Source organism: Podarcis bocagei (genome assembly GCF_964188305.1).
Source record: "Podarcis bocagei genome assembly, chromosome: 10".
Taxonomy (NCBI): Eukaryota; Metazoa; Chordata; class Lepidosauria; order Squamata; family Lacertidae; genus Podarcis; species Podarcis bocagei.
In genome coordinates, this window is record NC_138135.1 from 72,720,989 (window position 1) to 72,744,561 (window position 23,573).

General features: G+C 40.0%; 1 protein-coding gene across 1 annotated transcript in view; it reads left to right on the plus strand.

Moving 5' to 3' along the window:
- The window catches only part of RSBN1L (round spermatid basic protein 1 like), a 40,257-nt gene that overhangs the window by 11,245 nt on the left and 5,439 nt on the right, over positions 1-23,573 (plus strand). The window contains exons 2-5 of the mRNA XM_081210682.1: positions 7,629-7,748; positions 8,059-8,702; positions 21,997-22,134; positions 22,940-23,082. Of these exons, the coding sequence (XP_081066808.1) occupies positions 7,629-7,748; positions 8,059-8,702; positions 21,997-22,134; positions 22,940-23,082 (1,045 nt within the window). The remainder of the gene's footprint in view (positions 1-7,628; positions 7,749-8,058; positions 8,703-21,996; positions 22,135-22,939; positions 23,083-23,573) is intronic.

The window sequence follows — 23,573 nt, forward strand, 5'->3', positions numbered from 1 at the left end:
ACATATGCAGTGTGTGCATTATGCCGGCTAAAATTGCATGCAGTTATTTACCTTTACAAGACAAATGATGTAAACTTCCATACATTTTTGAAGGCATAATGGATTTTTTTTAGTACAGGCAGCTGCCTTTTTAGGTGCATCCAATTTGTGTAAGCACATGCGCATCACACTGAACCTGGAAGTGACCCAAAAATATCACAAAAAGGGGGGGAATGGGAACAGCATGGGGTGTTTCCATGCTTTTTCAATGGTGTTATACGAGATTTCACTTAAACACACAGTGCCTTGGAACACAACCCCTGCATAAATTGGGAGTTGTCTGTAGGGCATTGAAATGTAGCAGAAAACATAAAAATAAATAATAAAAAACCACTTCCTGTTTGAACTCAAGCTAAGAACGTATACCATATATAATTTGGCTCATAGGGTTGTATTGTTTGGTGTGTGTATGTATATGTATATGTGCATATATGTCTGTGTATATGTGTGTGTGTGTGTGAGAGAGAGAGAGAGAATATATATATATATATGAGAAATATGTATTTGAGAAGGAGAGTCAGACTTCTACTCTTGAAGGTACTAGGGTATAGTTTAGTATTTTACTGTTGCAGAAAATTGGAAGGGAATGTTGAAAACCATCAACAGCAGTAAACATTCATAAAGTTTTTAAAATCTTGGTTTATATATGATTTGCTGACCTCAGTAACATACCGCACAAAGAATATACAGTACCTTTCAGTGAAGAAAGCTCATAAAATATCCTTATAATTAAGATGTAGCAATATATTTCGATATTGTCAGTGCTGTGCTGTAGGCAGGAGTCTGGAGTGAGCCATGAACTGGAAACTATGCGACAAAGGAGAAGTCAAGACCAGTGACTAACCAAAGATGTAGGAAAATGCCAATGCTCAGGAAGACATTGTTGCTTGAGCAAACCTCACCTTGAAAACAAAAACTTTTATACTTCTTCCTACTGACAAAGATCCAGTGGTTAGCATGAGTGGGATGTTAGTATGGAAGGTTTATCACTGAGAAGGCTGCTGCCTGTAGTTGAATGAATCACCATACAGGGCAGCCACAGACAGATTGAAGCTGCATCCTATAATTATTTAGCTACTCTTGATAATACTATTAAAAAATTCAGATTTTTATCATATGTTTTCACAGGTTTGCAGCCTTACCTGGGAGTCAGCCCTGTTGGACCCAGTCTGATGCATATTTGAAGGAAATGTCTAGAAGTGGGAAATTTTAATATTGTTTATATGCTATCCCACCCTTCAGAATAATTAGCATGACTATTTTATTTATTAAATGTTAATTGGTGTCATAACAACCCATAATTTCTGATTCTAACCCTCATGCTGATCTTTGTGGATATGAGAAAGTAGGAAGTTTGCAAAAGTTTAAATAAGCTTTTCTACTATTTCACGTGTTTGTGTAGTTCCTTGATCATGTATATTTCCAAAAATTCATCACATTTTAACTGATCTAGAACTTGAAAAACTATGTCGTGAACATAAATATCAAGGCATATCAGACAGCCAGATTGTACTCCTGGACCAAATACCTGAATGTAGTCTGTATTTTTCAACATTTGTAATTACTCTTCTGATTCCAAATCCTATGTATGTCCCTTGTTTAGTAAAGCAGTAAAACTTAGATTTCAGGGCTTGGTGAAGCACCCATCCCCAATACACAATGGTGTGTTTCAGAATGCCTTTTCCATTTCTTTCAACACTAAAATGGTTGGCATTGTTGCTGTAAACCATCTTCATGGTCTGTTGTTTCTACAATTTAAAAATGAAAGCTTTCAATTTTTAATGATAAATTGATAAGCTGGAAGTCTATTATATTTTTAGTATTGTTGCTGACAAACTCTTTTCAAACATCTTTCCTTGCTCTCTTGGGAGATAATGAAAAAGGAACATGCTAATAAATATCTGTACAGCCTCCTTGCTATCATTCAAAGCTTTCTGAGTCCTAGTGCATGTAATGAATTTGGCATACAGTTATTACATCATAATTGTTTTTGAAAGTGATTAGTTTCTTTCTTTCTTTGTGCTTTTTATGCTTTGCTAAAAGAGTTTTGCCTGGAGTGTGTAGAGCAGGAGTTGTTTTCATAGTGTCTTGTACAATGACCTGTGATTAGATCTCTGTCTCTACTGCAATGATGCAGTAACTTTGCCCTCTTTCTGTGATGACAGTCCTTATTGTGTGGAATTTTGTTGCATTAGCTGCCTTTGATCTTGATGTGCTTCTTGCATAATATTTTAATGCTGAAGTGGGATGCCCTCTCTCAGCTGATGCAAACCAGCTGCTGCTTTTGGCATCCTACATTATTTTAAAACAGATGGGAAAAACTTCTGTTCACTTGTAGGTTTTGAAATGCTTGGTCAATTACTGTTTATTTTGTGTCACTTGTATATTATAACTCAGAAGTTTTCTAGTAACTTGCAGTATATGTACAGTATATACATTTGTTTAAATGAGCTTGTCAGGAGCTTATTTTGTTCTCCGCATAGGAACAACTGGGACATATAAAAAATGGTCTAGCAACTGAACCCAAATTTCCCAACTGGTCAGAAGCTCGGTTGGCTGGAAATTTACAGTATTTGAGTTGCTGCATTCTCACAAATGCACAGTTGCTGTTAATTAAGCAGGTCTCCATGTTGACCTGGAGCTAGCTACCAGCCATAGCTAGATAACACGGGTGCACTCAATCCATGATCTCATCCTAATTAGCGAGAGCTGAGTTGTCACCAGAAACCATGTTCTCTGTTACCCAGAGATCTGCAAGTACCAGACTTCAGTCAAGGCCTAAACAGAATAAAGGCTTTTATTGACAACACCCACTCCCATCACCTGATGTCAGACACAGGAAAGTTAAAATGGTGGCTGCAAAGGAACAAAGAGGAGTGTGTTCTAAGGCAATAGTATAATCCCAATTATTCCTTTGCCATTGCATCTTGAATGTGGAACTGTGTGAACATGGTGCCTTTTTCTGTCAACTTTTCTTTTTATCAGATAGTGCCTTTGACTCTGACCTTCCCACTGCTTTTGACAGGGATTGGATCTATTCAACTGATCGGGAACTTTTGATCGCACTCCAGTTAATCTGATTGCCACCAAAAGCAAGCAAAAGGGTTGAGTCAGAGGCAATATCTGGTAAAAAGAAAGGTCACTTCACATGTTGGCTGCTTCAGTTGAAGTTTTTTTTTAAAAAAAGATTTATTTTCCTGATTCCACATGACAACTCCAGGGTAATTGAATAGACTGTATATGGTCAGTTTGGCAGGACTTAATATTGAGCCAGCAGTGGGTTGGCAGGGGAGCTCAGGACAGTTGTAATGGATTACATTAGAAATTTTCCAACAGTATTGATTTAAATGAGAACTTTTTGTAAAAATAGTGGCTCCTGTGGAAGAGGAATGTCAAAGGGGGCATACTCCTTGCTTTCCATGGACCATGCCAAGCAAAGGGGTCCAAACAAAGGCACTAGCTCATGTCTAGTCAGCTTTCAGCAGTGTTTCCTTCCAGCAGTATTACTTCACATTATTTGCTTCCCCTAGATCAGTGTTCCCCAACCTTGGGCCTCCAGCTGTTTTTGGACTACAATTCCCATCATCCTTGACCACTGGTCTTGCTAGCGAGGGATGATGGGAGTTGTAGTCCAAAAACAGCTGGAGGCCCAAGGTTGGGGAACACTGCCCTAGATTGTTCCCATCAGCAAGTCCTTTACCTCTTCTTCTCAGGACTGCTTCAGTCTTGTGGTTTCTTCAGAATATCTAAGCTGTTGTCTTTTTTAATTCTATTTTATTGGTTTTCTATTAGTCCAAAATATACAAAGTCATTTACAAAACATTTTGTTACCGAGTCTTATTCCAAGCCCTGAGTTCATCAGTTCTTCCCAGAGCTGCCTCACAGTTCCATGAGAGGCTCCTTCCCAAAGAGAATGGAGTCTTTTCTATTTCATTACTATTTCCCCAGGGAGCAGGAGAGCTAGATAAGCATAGGTTGTTGGTATCACCTCTCAGACAGTGTTAGAAACTCAGATATACAAGTGAGGGGCTAAATGGCGCTTTAAACCTGGGTTGCAGTCACCACAACAGAATGTCTATTCTGGACTAGATGACCCTCAGGGTCCCTTCCAGCACTGCAATTCTGTGATTCTATGATCTCAGCTACATTGCTTGACTGCAGCTTGCTCTTACAACAATTAACTTGTTTCCAGTATGGAAGAGGGAGAAACAAGCACAATGGAAATTGTATTATCTATGGACTAAGGCAAAGGTTTTTTAACTGTGGTTGCCAACTTGGCACCCAGAAATCTCTACATGGTCACAATTGGACCCATGCCAGTAGCAAAATGCACCTGGTGCCTGGCTAATTTCTAATGCTGCTCTCAGATCACACCTGATGGGACTTAGGAGAACTGCCTGAAAAAGACCTCTCACAAGAAGCAAGGATCACTTTAAGCCAATAGCCGAAGAGATGCCTTATTTGGGCAGCCTAATTATCTGTTGCCTGTATTTCCACTGGATTTCACCCACATTCTTCTCTCTTTCTGAAGATTTTTATATCCGCCCTGTCTCCCCTTCCTTCTTGGCAGCTGATGGAGAGTGCCTCATCCTTCTTCCACAAGTGGAGTCTCCAGGCAATGTCCGAATGTGTTCTTCTCAGGAGTTATTGCCTGGTGGGTGCCAGCTGGTGCAGAGTGGGGCATACTGAAAGGGCCAGGTGCCATCAAAGGACTGGGAAGCCCTGACAGCACATTCAGATAAGGGAACTGTGTTCCTTTTTAAACATTTGTTCTAATTAATGTGATTTTAATTTATTCCAGTGGAGGGAATTCTATTCCCCCCCCCCTTTGTTTTTGCCTCACTCACTTTCACCTTTTGGCTTCTGTAGGCAGTGGCCAAACCATTTTCCACCATTAAAGCAAGGCTCTCTTTTTAACCCTTCCCTTCACCTGTACTGGAGTGTTTTTTCTTCTATGCAATATTAAAGTCTGCCCTTTTCATTGGTGGTCTGTCCCCATTCCCCTAGCAAGTTAGGGGTTTTATATGCATGACTCAAGACCTTAGTTTTTTTCCTGCCCCTTTACCCTCCCTTTTTGAGGTTGAAGTGAATTGCTGGCCTATTTCGACAGAAAAAAAGGATAGGAACAGTTTTATAGTGCACAATTATTGACTCTGTATGTCTACAATCACAAAAGATCACTTCTTTCTTTCTCATATCCCCTTGCTTCCAGTATTGAGGTGTACAGTGGTGCCTCGCAAGACGAAAAGAATTCGTTCCGCGAGTCTCTTTGTCTTGCGAAGCACGGTCTGTCGCAACTGCGCCTCTTCAAGCGGCTTTAAAAAAAAAGCGCAAGACGTTTTCGTCTTGCGAAGCAAGCCCATAGGGAAATTCATCTAGCGAAGCAACGCAAAACTGAAAAACCCTTTCGTCTAGCGAGTTTTTCGTTTTGCGAGGCATTCGTCTTGCGGGGCACCACTGTATCTTAGATCCTTGTTAATTCCATTATGGAGAGATTATACCCACCATTCATATTGCAAGATCAGGTTGCCAATAAAACTAAAGTTATAGCCAAATAACCAGAAGAAGAAAGCACAGCTGCCCTATGTAACAATAACTGGATTTCTTTAACTCAAACCTGATCAGTGACAAACAGAGTGAAAAGAGTTAACTGGTTACCTAGAAAGTGATAGGTAAAAGGTAAAGGTAAATGACCCCTGTCCAGTCAAAGGCGACTATGGGGTGCGGCGTGTATCTCACTTCTGTCTGAGGGAGCCAGAGTGTTTCCACAGACAGCTTTCCAGGTCATGTGGCCAGCATGACTAAACCGTTTCTGGCACAACGGAACACCAAAATGGAAGCCAGAGTGCACAGAAACACCATTTACCTTCCTACCACAGCGGTACCTATTTATCTACTTGCACTGGTGTCCTTTCAAACTGCTAGGTTCAGTGGTTTAGACAACAGTGTCACCACATCCCATGTCTAGAAAGTGATACAGTAGCCCTGAGCTGACTCCAATGGGAAATCTGTAGAGTCGATTAAAGAAACTAGTCAGAAGCAACCAAGGAATAAAGCACAATTGATAAAAGCAACCATATAATCTTTGTTTCCACATTATAAAACCTGACAAACTAAAAATCATTGGTTAACTCCATTGGATGGTGTTGTAGGGCTGTAATTGTGGCAAAAGGTTTCTAAACTAAGTACTAACTGAAATGACAAGAAGTTACAAAATACCCTTTATTTTTTGTGTGTGTATAACGTCTTTTATTTGTGTATAACTTTTGATAGAATAAAGATAATTAAACAGTTTGTTGCATTATATTCTTTCTAATGATACATAATTTTATGGCATTATTATAAAAATGACTTGTTATAAGCCATCAAACCTCAGAAATACATATCTTCCAAAAGGTTTCCACAATTTTGGCCATGTCTGTAATTGTAACTGGGTAGAGAAAAGCAAGCATACAAATCATCGTTAAAGCATTTGTATTGGAATAGTTTTGAATCAGTGTTAGAAACTCAAGATACATTTTAGGCACCAAATAGCTCCTTAAACCAAGGTTGTAGTCACCAAAACAGAATGTCTGGTTGCCATTTCTGGGCAAGATGGCTCTAATGAGGGACCGACTGTGTTCAACAGTTAATCTTCTGGCTAGTTCAGATGACAACCTTGAGCTCAGTTCAGAACTTTCAGAAGAAAAGTCACTTGATCCAGGGACAGTTCTCGTATCTATTTCTACCTCTTTTTCTTAATGGTGACATGAACTGTTCGTAGCATAAGAATGTTCTTCACAACTGTGAGCAGAGCAGATCAGTGGGGTGGGGTAGGTGAAGATAAGCTACAACAATTAAATATGACATTGTTCACTGCTTCTGCTCAGGCTGACAAGAAAAAGCATTTTGGTTCCTGAAATTCATTCCAATTGTGCAGATAAAATATAACAGAGAGAATTCTACAGAATGTAGTATTAGTGTGTGAAAACAGTCAAGATCCAGTGATCCCCAGACATGCATCTCCAGATGGAGATGTCATGCGCCATCCTGGCACCCAGGCATTCACTTGGTCACAAGTGGCCGATAGTTGCAAAATGCGGCTTCTGCCTGGCTAATTTCAAACACTGTTTTGAAGATGTTTTTATTCATTTACACTAGTAGTTTTGGGAGAAAGGCTGGGATATAATATACAAAATAACAATAATAACTTATGCTTGGGAACACACCTGATTTAGCAGAACTGAAATCTTCCTGTTTCATTGTTTTCTTTATCCTAGTTATATCACCTCATACGTCCTAAAATGTTAAGTTGTTTTCCGGGGGCTTGGGCTTCTCTTCGTTTTTGGAAATCTAATCTATTAGGTTGTTAGAACTGTGGCTCAGATTCAATTCAGGAGTTTTGGTCATATGGTAGATGTAGAATATACTTGCTGGTTTCAATTTTTTAAGTAAGCCCCACAAGAGTTATGTATAAAGTGTCTCTTCTCAATATCTGAGAGTTCATTTAGCCTTAGAACTTTGTAGAATATTTACTTATTATACCAAATATAATTGTGGTAATTTTTCTTTGTAAAGTTCTGGTTAAATATGAATTGTTTCCTTTTTAGATCAAACCATCAGAGACAAAATTGCAGAAAGGGATAAGGAAAAGCAGAAAGAAAAGAAGAAACACAGGTTAATGTCTGAAATTAAGAAAGAGAATGGAGAGATGAAATTATTTCAGAAAGGTAAGCACACACAAATGTCTATTGTATAGCAGCTGCCTGCTTTCCTAGAAAATTGTACTATAGGCAACTCCCCATTTACATGAGAGTTGCATTCTGAGGGACTCTGCTTGCCAGCTTGCCCCAACCTTCAGGTGCCAAAAATGACGCACACCACCTTGAGCTCCTTGAAGAAAATATGGGATAATAAAAATTTTTTGAGTTATTTAACCTCCCTTGGCATATCACTTCACTGTGCATGTAAATCAGTTTTTCATCTTCTTGGCATGTCTCTTTAGACATACAAAAATGAAAATATTTCTTTTTTTAATAGGTATAAAGGAGAAACCAAAAAGCAATGCAGAAGATCTACAGATTAAAAAAGTAAAGAAGAAAAAGAAAAAGAAGCATAAAGAGTGTGAAAAAAGGAAGCGTCCAAAAATGTACAGTAAATCTATTCAGACCATCTGCTCGGGATTATTTTGTGACACTGAGGATCAAGATGCCAAAGGCATAATCAAAAATCATCTTAAGGATTTCAATGGGAAAAATATGGATCCCAAGAAGGACTCTGAGTACAAGATATCAGAGAACAGTGAGTTTCCATTTGTCTCGTTAAAGGAGCCACGGGTTCAGAATAAACTCAAAAGGTTGGACATGTTGGAGTTCAAACAATTCATTCATATTGAGCACCAGCCTAATGGAGGTGCTTCAGTTATCCATGCCTACAGTAATGAACTCTCCCACTTGTCTCCTGTGGAGATGGAGAGATTTGCAGAAGAATTTGTGGGTCTGGTTTTTAGTGAAAATGAAAACTGTGCAGCTTACTATGTAATGGGAATTGTTCATGGGGCAGCTACTTACTTACCTGACTTTTTAGACTACTTTTCATTTAATTTTCCCAATTCGCCAGTGAAAATGGAGATTTTGGGAAAGAAAGATATAGAGACAACGACTATGTCAAATTTTCATGCTCAGGTAAGAGGTTTTTTCACTTTCTAAAAAATATTTCATACTGTGATTAATTTCTTTTATATAAATGAAATATGTTAGCAGGAGAAGATTGAGTTGACTAAGGAAAATACAGTCAGATCCCCCCCCCCCGTATGCAATGCAGGAACAGAAGGTATTCTCCATTATGTATATTTGTACAGTAATAATTCCCAAATTCTGTAGTTGGACAGGCTAATATGTTTGATAAATTGAATAATTAAAGACTTGTGTGAGTATGAGGTACCTACTCACAGAAAAGCTTGCCTGCGGCATCGCTGCATAATTTGTTGAGTGTGGTGTAGTTCCTTCCAATCAGCCTGTGGGTGGGGTAAGGGATAGTTCTTCTGTTTCAGTGGCATTGAATGTGATGGAATAATTTAATGAGAGCAGAATGACCCAATCTCAGAAGAAACATGACTAATGGAGAAACACAGCAGATATACTTCTGGGTGTGGGTAGCTCTTACTCCTGCACCTTCTAAAACTTATTGGACATCCATTTTTATTTTAAAAAAACTGATTTTTCTATAAGACCTTAGGAATATTTTCTGAACTTTTCCTTAGCGTGCAATTGAGTAGCATGACCTGGACTTGGTAAAATGATGCATTTTCAGTTGTATGTGCTATGGCTGCAGTCCTATGAAAGATTCCTTAGGAATTGGTCCCTTTGGATCCAGAGGGGCTGGCAGTTCAATCTAATGCATATTTAAAGCAAGTCAACTTGTTTTGCATTATTTATATCCTGCTCCACCCCTGAAAATGCCATAATACCCCAACATTAATATGAATTGGTGTCATAACAACTCCATAGCTTCCAACTCTTACTTTTCAGCATTGAGCTTTTGAACTTCAGAAAATGAAATGCTTCTCAACTCCTTCAGCTGTTAGTGTTCTGTGCATTTCCAGTCATCAGCTGTGAGAAGAAAAAGACCTGGTTAGCATGCATTGGTTTAATGTGAACCAGTGGTGTAGCAAGTTCAGGTGGTACCCGGTGCGGAAAATTTCTTGTCAAACCCCCCCCCCCCCAATTATTAAAAGAAGGAAAAAATAAGATACTTAGTCAGTGTCATAGCTAAGGCTTTTGCTGCCCAGGGCGGTCACTGTGTTTGGGGCCCTTTTGCTGCTCCTCATGCAGGAGTCCTGTCAATTTGCCATGGTCCTCCCCTTCCCTCCGATTGTCCTTCTCTTCTCCCCCCCCCCACTTCCCAAGGGGGTGGGAAGGAACTCAGTTCCTGTCACCTCAGACTCCACCTCTTCTTTGCTTTACTTAATGCCTCATCATGTTCTTTGTTTCTCTTGCTTCAACCACAGACAGAGCTCAAGCGCCTATTCCTGCCTAGCAAAAGCACCCAAGAATAGTGCAAATCAGGAGCAATAAGGGGGGATGTAATCTCTCATACCTGCACGCTGCTTCTGTGAACAGCCATAAGTATAGTGCTCAAGTATAGTGGATTTAGGTGGTGTCATAGGTGCCCCCCACGTGCCTGCAGCAAGCCCAGTTGGGCCTTTTCACAGCTCGCTGCAGGCGTGGGTAAGCCCAGTGGGGCTCGCCACAGGTGTGGGAAGGCCCGGCAAGGCAATTAAGCAGTTATAAATAAGTGAGCCGCCCCCCCTGAGAATAATGCACTCAGATAAACTGGTTTGTGCAGATATTTTTGGGTAAGATGCTTTGATCATAATAACAGGCTACATCCAACTAAATCCTACTTAGGGCAGACCCTTTGAAATTAATGTTTGGATTTTTAATCCATTACAGTGAGTCTGCTCTGAGTAGGACTAGCATCTGGGGGGGGGGGGGAGATATGTAAATTTACATAGAAGAAGGAGGGAAAACGAGGGCTGAGCAAATGGAAAAAGGATGGGGCAGCTGCATATTCCTGCATTCCAGAGGGCTGGAGTAGATGAGCCTCAGCAGGGTCCCTTCCAACTGTACAGTACTATAATTCTAGGGGAAAGGAGCCAAAAGGGCAAAATCACTTCCCAAAGGTGTCTTTCCCCCTAAGAAAGGATTTAAAGTGAGGCAGGAAACTGTTAAGCAGGGAGATGTGGAAAGGTGAGAGGGGACACACACACACACACAGAGAGAGAGAGAGAGAGAGAGAGAGAGAGAGAGGAAAGAGTCACCCTGTTAATTTGTTTGCAGCTTCAAAAACACAGCCCATTACTCAAGAAAAGAAACCCATGAATACCTGAGTGTAGGTGCTTAAGAGATACAGAGTGTGTGTCAGCGAAGAGAGAAGTGGTTCTGTGCAGCTCCCAAGTGCTGGTGGGACAGCTCGCTTTTCCCTCTCACCTGCCTCTGCCTCCCGGCCGTGGCTTTAAGGGTGATGCCTGAGCCTGGGTGGGTTCAGGGGGCAGCAGCACAGGCACACGCTCCCCACACCGATGGAGAGGGAAGGGGGGAAAGCCCTGTGGCCAGCAGCAGAGCAAGCTGATCGGACATGGGGCAGGGTGAGCTGGGCCTCCGAGGAGTTAGCCTGCCTCCACCCACTCAGCCGAGGAGGAGACATCGGGAGGATCTTTTGGGGCAGGATGGATCCTGCGGGCGCCCAAGCCACCACATCACTCCTAGGAGAGATGCGTGGCTCAGGCACATTGCAGGCCGCGCGGTGAGTGCCACCCAGCACTTTGTCACCCCCCTCAGTGGGGACACCCAGGGCGGACAGCCCCCACCGTTCCCCCCATCCTCCACCCCTGCTGTGAACAAGCAGTGTGCTACTATGTGTTGCTAAAATGCTCCTGGCCTGTTTCTTCCTTTGCTGAGCCAGGAAGAAAGCAACCACAGTGCTGGCTTACTTTTACACGAGAACCAATGCTCATGGATTGTGTTTCTTCAGTCTTTGGGTATTGGGTTATTGCTAATGGTTTGTTTGGGAGAAATGAGCTAGAAGTACTAGGTTTAGGATAATACTAATCAGTGATGTGGCTTGTTTCCTCCCATCTCCTCAGCTTGCATGCCCTGGTACACCACCCATTCACAGTATGCCATGGATTTTTCTGACCATAGCTTAAAATAATGGACAAATGGGGTCACTGAAAAGAGAGGACTTGTTTGTGCTGTATATTCAGGGAAGTTTTTGGCTGAAGATTGCATTCTCTTTGAATTGCTTAAGTACAGTTTCTCTTGAAAACATTGTAAATCAAACGATGGATTAATGTTGCAGCCAGTAACAGTGTAATATAATAAAACACATAATAAAACAGAACACAGATCAAAACTGACACATCAGTTTTATGATATCGTCATATGCAAATGATCTGTTAATTTGTCTTGAACAGATTATTTGTAATTATACCTTTCCTGATAGGCAGAATAGGCCATAGCTGAATTCTTTTTAATGTATTATGAAGTAAGTATTCCCTTATTGATAAGGATGTCCTTTATATGTTTGTCAGTCTCACAGTTGCTCTTGAATCAAATTTGGGACCAAACCATGTTCCTATAGTGTATATACATACCACCTTCAGGTTTGGCCTGGATCTGATAGAAATGTTATCAACTAAAAACATTATTCCTTAGAAGAGTATGAATGTATACTAGCCTCTTCTCAATTCTTACATAAATGTTATGGTTGATTTGGTTTAATCATAATTCATTATAGTCTTTAAATTGCTTCACTGTGTTTGTCGGTTGTCCTTGATCTGTTGATTTGATCTGCTGCCGAATTGTTTTAATTGTAGCTTTTATTGATTTTATTTTGGGCTTTGCATTGGTTCTATGTGTCCAGGAATTTATTAAGCTGCCTTGAGCGCTATTTGGCAGAAATGCAAAACTGAACAGCATAGCCTCTCAACATGAAGGTAAAAAATGTTGCAATTTGTGACATCTTCATTTCTATTACTTTATGGATATTACATTTTCCTTCACAGTTGGTGAAAGGATCAAGGGGATTCTTATTGGGTAAATATTATAAGAGTGAACCACTGTTCAGCAGTCATTTAAAAAGCAAGTCAGTTTATTCCTGGTTGAAGGTAAACAGTAGATTCATGACTCATATAATGATTAAAAATAGAACAGTTAAGTCATAGCCATGTCTGGCTATTCTGTTCTCTTTAGATAGCTGGACATAATGCCTGCATTCAGCAACATTGAAAGCAAAACTGTTGACTCTTGATATACTAAAATTCCAGAGACAAGGATAGGGCTTGTCTTCCCTTATATTATGATACTTTTAAGAGTAAGATTTGGCCACAAAATGTCATTGTACCCAAGTTCTGAGAGCATAGTTTTGGTGCCACTGGAAGCACTTTAGAATAAATCAGTGACATGAATCATAGGGCTTCCAGGTGTAGCTCTACTGTGTTCTTCACTATAGAAACAGGAATTTTACTCTTGGAAACAAAAGTATATGTTCTGCTACTTAAAATATCTGCATTGAAGAATGGGAAACATCCAAATTATGTGTGCTTGAGCAGTTAGCAAGTTGTTCATACATGGTTGATTCGGTTAGATCCAGGCTGGCCATCCTGTGAATGTGGAAGGGCTCTTTCTCTTCATAGAAAGGACCAGAAATTTCTTGCTAGAGGAATAATAATAATAATAATAATAATAATAATAATAATAAGTATAATAATTATAATTATAATTATTTATTTATACCCCGCCCATCTGGCTGCGCTTCCCCAGCCACTCTGGGCGGCTTCCAACAAAATATTAAAATACAGCAATCCATCAAACATTAAAAGCTTCCCTAAACAGGGCTGCTTTCAGATGTCTTCTAAAAGTCTGGTAGTTCTTCTTCTCTTTGACATCTGGTGGGAGGGCATTCCACAGGGCGGGTGCCACTACCGAGAAGGCCCTCTGCCTGGTTCCCTGTAACTTGGCTTCTCACAGCGAGGGAACCGCCAGAAGGCCCTCAGCACTGGACCTCAGTGTCCGAGTAGAACGATGGGGGTGGAGACGCTCCTTCAGATATACTGGACCAAGGCCGTTTAGGGCTTTAAAGGTCAGCACCAACACTTTGAATTGTGCTCGGAAACGTACTGGGAGCCAATGTAGGTCTTTCAAGACCGGTGTTATGTGGTCTTGGTGGCCGCTCCCAGTCACCAGTCTAGCTGCCGCATTCTGGATTAGTTGTAGTTTCCAGGTCACCTTCAAAGGTAGCCCCACATAGAGTGCTTTGCAGTAGTCCAAGCGAGAGATAACCAGAGCATGCACCACTCTGGCAAGATAGTCTGCGGGCAGGTGGGGTCTTAGCCTGCGTACCAGGTGGAGCTGGTAAACAGCTGCCCTGGACACAGAATTGACCTGTGGCTTTTGTCAATTAACCCTTCCTTTACAGTGTCCTGCACCACCTCTGGTGCTCCTCCAGAGTCCCCCAACTTTCAAAGCAGATTTTACTTGGGCTGAAAAGAGAAGAAGGTGCTGTAAAAATAGACTTATCCCTTCTGTCTGGCACTAGTGAAATGTCACAGAACATGTGAGGAATCTGGGGATCCAACCCTTTCTGTTTGCACACACAAAAATCCTTAAGTTTTCTTTTTCTAAAACCTTTTTGCATGGTAGAAACTTGACAGACAAATATTTTATTATTTAATTTGAATTTCTTGGTACCAGAAAATGGGCAGCATTCTTCTATGATTCAAATGCTTCATGTGGTTCACTATGTATAGCTGTGTTTTCTTGTTTTTTGAGTTCTCTTTGCAGTTTTCCCTTTTGAACTGTACTATAATTGGATGCAGATAAATTTCCATTTTGGAAGCATGCTGATAGGCCTAAAACAAGTAACAACAGCAACTTGGATAGTCTGCTTAATTAAAAAGTTTACATCTATTCCATGGTTTTAAACTCCTATGCTTGGTGTTCACTTCTTCCCTCTTTTACCAGAAAAGCCATACCTATGTGTTTCAGCTTGTGATAAACTAGAGTAAGATGACAATTTTTTTCTCTTGCCTAGGGTAGCTGTTTATACAATTTTGTAATATTTATAGGATGCTGAGATACAACAGAAAAGCATAGTTTAGCACTGGAGCCTTAAGTTTGCACACTCACTCCTCTTTTGTATGCTGCAATTAGTAATTCTCAATCCTAGTTTTTGTTGTTGTTGTTTAGTTGTTTAGTCGTGTCCAACTCTTTGTGACCCCATGGACCAGAGCACGCCAGGCACTCCTGTCTTCCACTGCCTCCTGCAGTTTGGTCAAACTCATGCTGGTAGCTTCAAGAACACTATCCAACCATCTCGTCTTCTGTCATCCCCTTCTCCTTGTGCCCTCCATCTTTCCCAGCATCAGGGTCTTTTCCAGGGAGTCTTTCTCTTCTCATGAGGTGGCCAAAGTATTGGAACCTCAGCTTCACGATCTGTCCTTCCAGTGAGCACTCAGGGCTGATTTCCTTAAGAATGGATAGGTTTGATCTAATTTACTGTTTCATATGAAAAAGGCAAACTATGGTGAGCTTGCATAAAACCAAGATCAAATCGACTAGGTATAGCAAGCTACTCTCCTGGAAGGAATAGATTACTATTATTCACATGAGTGTGAAGAGTTAATGACAGTGCTATATTAAGGAAAGTAACTGTAAGTCCAGGATCATGTTTACATTTTGTTAATCTTATGTAACTGTAGTTGCCAAGGGAACAGGTTCCCCTCCTGTTTGAGTGCTTTTCTAGTAACCTTGTCACAAAGAACAAATTGTGTTGCAAGTGTACCTGCTCTTTGTTGCCTCCTTCCCCAAACTGGTGCTCTTCAGGTTTTTTGGAATACAACTCAATTATTTCTCACCACTGGTCATACTCACTGGGCACATGAGAGGAAGCCTTCTCTTTTGAAATGGACAGGGGAGTGGCTCCAGCCTTTCTTCCGATAGCATCCTGAGGTACACCACCTAACTTGGTTTGCTACATAATGGGATTTAAGCCTTACTATAAACCTAATTTATTGTCCATTTAACCCTAATGAGGAAAGACCATATACACAAAATGCTACTCTCATTGTAGAAAAGCTAATCACCCACAGCCACCCCCCCTCCCGCTAATCAAACGTAGGACAACTGACTGTTTCTTGTATCTGGGAAGCATTATCCAGAATCATGCCCCTTTCTTTTGCAATGTCTTCAGTGCTCAAGTGTATAACTAGCCAAGCCAACCAGAGAACACATGCCCATGCTCTGTCTCCATTCCTGAGTTGTGCTCCTTCTCTCCTCCAGACTCTTATTCTCACGAGTCTTCTTAGAATCATAGAATCATAGAATCATAGAGTTGGAAGAGACCACAAGGGCCATTGAGTCCAACCCCCTGCCAAGCTCTTGACTGCTGTCCCTCTGCTTCCTGGGATCACCACCTCTTCTCTAATGTTCAGAGCCTAAGTGGAAGGCAAGGTAGTAACCCGCCTGCTCCTCCTATTTCCCTGCCTTTTTCTCAGTCTTACTGCAGTTATACCCATTCTTTTCCACCCCTTTATGTGCAAGCTGTATTTTTTACCCATTCCACCAGCTCACCCCCCAAACATTCTCCTGCCTCTATCTTCCTTTCTATCAAATCCAGTTACCATATTTTTCGCTCTATAACACGCACCCGACCATAACACGCACGTAGTTTTTAGAGGAGGAAAATCCGCAGGCATGCCACCTGTAGGCATTTCCTCCATAACACACACAGACATTTCCCCTTACTTTCTAGGAGGAAAAAAGTGAGTGTTATGGTGCAAAAAATTGCTGCGTTAGCACTCTTTCAGTAAAGAAAGCCTTTTTCGGTAAAGTCTTTAACTTGTCTCTTGCTCTTGGGGCACCTTACAAAGGCAATCCACTGTGCCGACTAAACAATACGAACATTACCAGCACTTAGCTCTTTGGTATTTTGATTGTTATATTAGCTGGAGCAGAATGCACCAGACTGACATCAGGCTGTTCTTTGGTAGAATAGGGCCATAGTCCCATTGGACAGAGTTGTCTGCTGCACACCACATGAGTTAAATTTCCCTAACTGCTTGTGTTCTGGAAGGGCTTATTCCATGGACACAGCAAAGTACTATGAAGACGTGTACTGAGTAAGTAAGCTGGGCAATGCTGTCATAATAGGATGCTGAGACATAACAATGATCTCATGAGCAGAGTTGTGCATCTTACATGAGCATCTTAGTGTGTGAATTTCCCCCGCTTCATTATTCAGAATACTTTCTTGCATTAAAATCACACGGCAGCAGAGCTGATTTGGCAGGTGCTCTGGTATCAGCCATTTCCTTCCAACGTGCCCCAGATACTGAATCATTCCAGGGCATTCTGGGAAAAACATGACAACACCTACTGTTAACTTCCACTCCTCTCCCAATATCCAAGGAATTTTGGAAAAATAAAATGGTAGGTGCTAAGTCATCCCTAAAATTGGGTGCTTCCTCCAGAAAACGATAAGCCCCGCTCCCAAATGAAATTAATTGGATAATGAATCTGAATTCATTTCACTGCTTAGTGATGTTTACTTTATACAAGTATGTTGAATGAAATGGATCCCATTTGGTTCTATTTTTCATTAATTACAAAATAAATTAACATTCCTTTTTCTATTAATACAGTACTTGTATAAAGTATATGCTTTTTCTCTTGTTTTTTATTTTTAAAATATTGCAATCCCTAACCTGACTTTGCTAAATTGAACTCCCAATATAAATTACACTCATATAAAAACAATTTGCAAATTTATTTAATCTGAGTGGTAAGATGAGCTTTTTGTAATAGAAGTAAAATCCAGATATACACTGAGGTTGCTTATGATCCAAAGGTAGTAATACACTAAGGTATGGTAACTATGGCTTTATTTGGAGATTCTCTAACATCACCTCCTAAGATATATGGTCAACAGTCACTAGAATCTGCTTTAACCTGAACACATTTTGGAAGCAGTGCAAGCACTTTCTGTTTGAATGAACATTTAGTGGCAGGGGTTAAGAGAAGTTCATTTTACCAGCAGAACAGAAAATAGTATTCTGTAGTTGTCTAGTAAGAACACATAGAACTCGCTCTGCAATTCTAGGGCTCTGATATGTAATATGAAGAAGACATGAAAATAATATTCTGTTACCTTTCAGCAGGTTGAAGCTAATTTTAACAGTACCAAGCAGCAGCAACCTCCAAACCCCCATCTGTACAGAACCTTTATTGTATTTTAAGTCAAAGGGGGCAATTACAACTATAAACTGCAGGATGACGTTCTTTAAATCAGAATAGTTTGCATTTTTAAGTCTTATGGTTACTTAATTAGAAAGGCAGCCATCAAATTTTATTTGTAAGTTCATTATATGCTTTGTACAGTTAGATTGTGTTAATCTCTTGACTCTTGTCGATGCACAGTAACATTTAATACACATTCACAAAATTTAACTTTCTTCTTAAGAATCCTCATTTTTTAAGCCCAGTTGATCTTGAAAGCCAAAATGAGGGCTACAATTGATACAATTAATGAAAAATCTATGCATGTTTTTCATATAGTGCAACCAAAACAGATACGATAGAAGCCACAGATGAAGTTCTTGCCTGTTAGCAGTGCATACATGCTCCATTATCTATAAACACATTTGCCATGCACACCAGTCAAGTTGTGATTGCCCAGTCAGATGTGCTGCTGACTTAACTCTCTATACATGAATGGCGATGAGGCCATTTATAACCTTTGTCTTAGCTGCTGTCATATCTGTATTGAAGGGTTTTTTTGTTCTCATGTAGCATACTTTTAAAGTGTTTATTTGATGCAACTGTGGATGCATACAAAACATCATTTGCTGGGGTGAGAAATTGATCTGAACCATGGGCTCAAGGGAGAGCCTAGTGGTTGGATGCAAGTGGTTGGATGTCAAGAATCCCAGAACAGCAAGTTCTATCGCTTTTAAAAAGTAACATGAAAACAGCATGCAGAGCCCTTCTGCCCTTAGTGATGCGGGGCAAACACTTGCAGCAGCAAGCAAGCAGTCATCAAGATTTGTCCGCAAATGTTAAGCCTTATTTTTAACAAAAAGCTGCTGCATATGTCAGCTTGGCCAGAACCTCTCCTCAACCCACGTGACCCCTGAAGGCATAGGTGGCAACTGTCCAAGGCTTACATATCGCTTCCTTCTCTGAGCCCAGAGCCCAGCATCTCAGGCCTCACGGATAAGCATAGTAACAAAGCAAGCCAAGTGGCACATATCAAAGCATGTATGAGCTCATTCCCACAGCAACTATCAATTAATTTTGAGGTTATCTTGACTACCAAGATGACTGACACAGGCCCAGTTGCGACCATGCGGAGATTTCTGGACTGACATCTCCACCTGGCTGCCCTTTCTTTCTTAAGCAGGTAAGCAGAAGAGCTTATTTATTGTGTTTATATCCCAACCTTTTTCCCAAGGAGTACATGTTTCACAGCCTCCTCAGTTAACCTCTACAACAACCCTGTGAGGTAGGCAGTGACTGGCCCAAGGTCCCCGAGAGAGCTTCCTGACTTGAGTGGCTATTTGAACCCTGATCTCGCACTGATCTGACACTCTTAACCACTACACCACACTGACTTCCTAGAGTACTTCTGCTGTGGTCCAGCTATATAAATTAAGTAGGTAAATAAATAAGAGCAAAGCAATAATAATAATAATAATAATAATAATAATAATAATAATAATAATAATAATTTATTATTTATACCCCGCCCATCTGGCTGGGCCTCCCCAACCACTCTGGGCGGCTTCCATAAAAACCAAAAATACAATAAAATATCACACATTAAAAACTTCCCTGAACAGGGCTGCCTTAAGATGTCTCCTGAATGTCAGGTAGTTGTTTATCGCTTTGACATCTGCTGGAAGGGCGTTCCACAGGGCGGGCGCCACTACCGAGAAGGCCCTCTGCCTGGTTCCCTGTAGCTTTGCTTCTCGCAATGAGGGAACCGCCAGAAGGCCCTCGGCGCTGGACCTCAGCGTCCGGGCAGAATGATGGGGGTGGAGACGCTCCTTCAGGTATACTGGACCGAGGCCGTTTAGGGCTTTAAAGGTCAGCACCAACACTTTGAATTGTGCTCGGAAACGTACTGGGAGCCAATGCAGGTCTTTCAAGACCGGTGTTATATGGTCTCGGCGGCCGCTCCCAGTCACCAGTCTAGCTGCCGCATTCTGGATTAGTTGTAGTTTCCGAGTCACCTTCAAAGGTAGCCCCACGTAGAGTGCATTGCAGTAGTCCAAGCGGGAGATAACCAGAGCATGCACCACTCTGGCGAGACAGTCCGCAGGCAGATAGGGTCTCAGCCTACGTACCAGATGGAGCTGGTAAACAGCTGCCCTGGACACAGATTTGACCTGTGCCTCCATGGACAGCTGTGAGTCCAAAATGACTCCCAGGCTGCGCACCTGGTCCTTCAGGGGCACAGTTACCCCATTCAGGACCAGGGAATCCTCCACACCTGCCCGCCTCCTGTCCCCCAAAAACAGTACTTCTGTCTTGTCAGGATTCAACCTCAATCTGTTAGCCGCCATCCATCCTCCAACCGCCTCCAGACACTCACACAGGACCTTCACCGCCTTCACTGGTTCTGATTTAAAAGAGAGGTAGAGCTGGGTATCATCCGCATACTGATATGCAATATGCAATTTAAAGAAGAATCTGAACTATTTCCTTAAAGCTTGAATTTGTTTTATTTTAGATTGTTTTATTTGATGTTTTAATGTGTTGTAAACAACCTTGAATTTTTTTAAAAAATAAAGCGGTATAGAAATGGAATGAAAATAATAATAAATATAATAAGTATAATAAGTTCCATGGGGGGGGGGGGAGAAGGTTCCTAGACAGTCTGTTCTGGCAACCCCAGCCTAGGTTTAAGGTGCCATTTGGCAATTAGCTTATATATCTGAGTTTCTAACACTGCAAGATGGCGTTTGCAGGCCTTCCACAGAGAAAGAAGCCTAGTTTGTTATCTATGTCTTCATTTTTATGCTATCCATTCCTTTGACAAAATATTAAAACATCTTGCTACAAAACAAAAGCTGGAAGTGCCTTTTTCCAGCCTGAGTGCTTATCTTTCAACACTGCATGTTTAATTTAAATCTGACTACAGTATGTTGCTGTAACTAATTGTATGTAGACAGAAAGTCCTAGGAAAATTTAAATTTCTTAATGGCAAGCTAAATCATCTAAGTCTAAACTCTTAACAGTGTTAGCTGATGGATTATTAAACAAAAACTGGCTATTGGAGTTTCTGTGGAGGAAACATGTTTGCTTGACAGTCGTATTTGAGAGTAGCATTTTGTTGCGTTGCTGACATTTAGACAGGCTGATTGCTGGTCAAGAAGTCACTGCATTTGTGTCAGTGGAGAACAGATGGTTGCAGGGAGGGCGTATGTCCAAGAGAATGGGAAATGAGGTAATGAAAGGGGGGGATAGATATATTAACACATATTTAAAATTGTCATAGGCACAAAGCTATAAAAATTAGGCATCTAGAAATTAGATGTGGACTCATTTTAAAAGAACAGAAAGCAGACACTGCTCCATAGAAGCTTAGAATACATTACCATTTAATGAAAAGTGCTGCCTTCTCCGTTATTTTTGTATCAGTGCATAGGAAGGCAAATGTATAAGATCCTAGGGTTTGCATTAGACAGCACAGGAGAAGTGAATGTATACTGGCTGGTAAATAACCTGCTATGCATATTAATGTTGGTTCAGTAAACATCATTTTCTTAATCCCTTGCTCCAGCCTTGTAATTAAATTTATTGATATTCTACACAGCAGAATATATTAGTTAGTGATTCAAACAAGGCAATGTATTTTATAGTATAAATAGTAATTCTCTTGCTTTTATTGTAAATAATTGTGCAACATGAAATGCATATTCTCTTCCTCTGCTTCTATTATGTTTGTTCCTGAAGAGAGAAATTAAAGTCAGACATTTTTCATTATCTCTTTCAGTTGGGTTGCAACATTTTTATACCAAAATATTGAAATATAAATTAAACCTTTTTATTAAAACTAAGTCATTAAAATACATATAAACAATTTATTTATTTTTTAAATGCAGCCACCTTTTCTTATCTGCTACCTTTTGTTTTACTTGCATTGTTTAATTATTTTTTTACCATTTGTGGGTTTTTTGCATTTCATGTTGAGTATGATCTTTTATTTATGTTGAAATGCTAAACTAGCATTGCACTCGCCACCTTTTAGCCTGGTCATAACTTCAGATCTCCTCTTACTGTATTATTAAAAATGTTTTATTTGTACTGCTGTGCTTTAGAAAATATTTTGTATATTTGTGCAAATGTAAATTGCTTTGTAATTTATTCTATGTATTAAACTGACCCTTGTTTACTGTATATGACTTTCTTTTAGGTAAAAAGAACATATTCCCATGGTACATACAGAGCTGGCCCAATGAGACAAATCAGCTTGGTTGGAGCAGTGGATGAGGAAGTGGGGGACTATTTTCCAGAGTTCCTAGATATGCTGGAAGATTCACCTTTCTTAAAAGTAAGAAAGAAAGGGAATCGGGGAAGTAACTTTGCATAGTTTTGTTAAATCATATCGGTCTTTATGCCTCTGTCCTTTTATGTTTGTACATATTTTATGGGCTAATAGCCGTAAATAAATAAATAAAAATTTTGTTAAATCTTAAAACTTTGTTTATTATGATAAACAAAATGACACTTCTAATATGGTGAAGAGATTAGATCCGAAATCTGCAAGTCTTTAATACAGGGATTCTTGCATGCAAAAATAAAATTAAATATAATGCAATGCAATGCAAGAAAATAAATAGTGTGCAACATTTTGTGTTTATGTTCATTTTTCTGCAATCAATAGCTTTCAGGGTCCATGATCCCCAAAAGGTTAAGAATCACTGTTTCAGAAAGTCACTTCCAAAACTGGCAAATGATTAGGTATAAGGCAACAATTAAAGGTATTGATTTTTCAATTTGCATTCTACATTCATATTTGAAGGCCAGTTCAAGTTCTTCATAACTGAGGCTATTAATTTCTTATGAAACCTGCAGTCCTGATGAAATTTTCAAGGAGCACTGAAAGCACTCAGATTCTTAGGTTGAAGAATACAGTGTGCTACAATGCAATTTATATATAGATATAAAATTGTCTTTGAGGTAGACATTATTTTGAATTGAAAATACAGTAAATGCACAAGAAAAATTGTGGTCCTGTACATTGACGAAATTGCCCCTGTTTTGCAGTAGAATAAGATATGTTCATGTTGTGAGTTAATGAAAATGTTTCAATTGGTGGTGTTTTAAATAACCTTTAAATAACTGTTTCTTCTTAGTGTACTTTGCCATGGGGGACACTTTCTAGTTTGAAACTAGAGAGTCGTAAAGATAGTGATGATGGTCCTATTATGTGGGTACGTCCAGGAGAACAAATGATCCCTGTGGCAGACATGCCAAAGTCACCTTTCAAAAGGAAAAGGTATGTTGAAATATCTGGCTTTATTTGATTCCATACTATAGAGTTCAAAACTTCCTGAGCAGCTTACAGCCGTTAAAACAGTAATAAGGTATTTAAAAAGAATTTTTAAAATTTAATTATTATTTTTTAAATTGAAGCTAAAAAATCTCAGAATTCCCAAAGCTCTAAAAATCCTGAGTAAATAAAGATACCTTCATGTGGTACAAAAAGACATCAAGCTCAAAGTCCCTTTGGCAAAAGATTGCAATAGGTGGGGTGTGCCAAAGCAAAAAATACCTTGGTGGAATCTACACACACATAAAAAACATTCTGAAAATGCTTTTAAAAAAAATAAATACATTGAATTTTCCATAAGGCTCACCATTGCCATCTAGTGTCACATTGTATATTGCACTTAAAACACACTTTATTTGCAGTTGTAAAGCCGAGTCCCTTGTCTCCAGAGTTGGACTCAAAGAAGGGCTTCAGATGATGGCCTTAATATTTGTGTA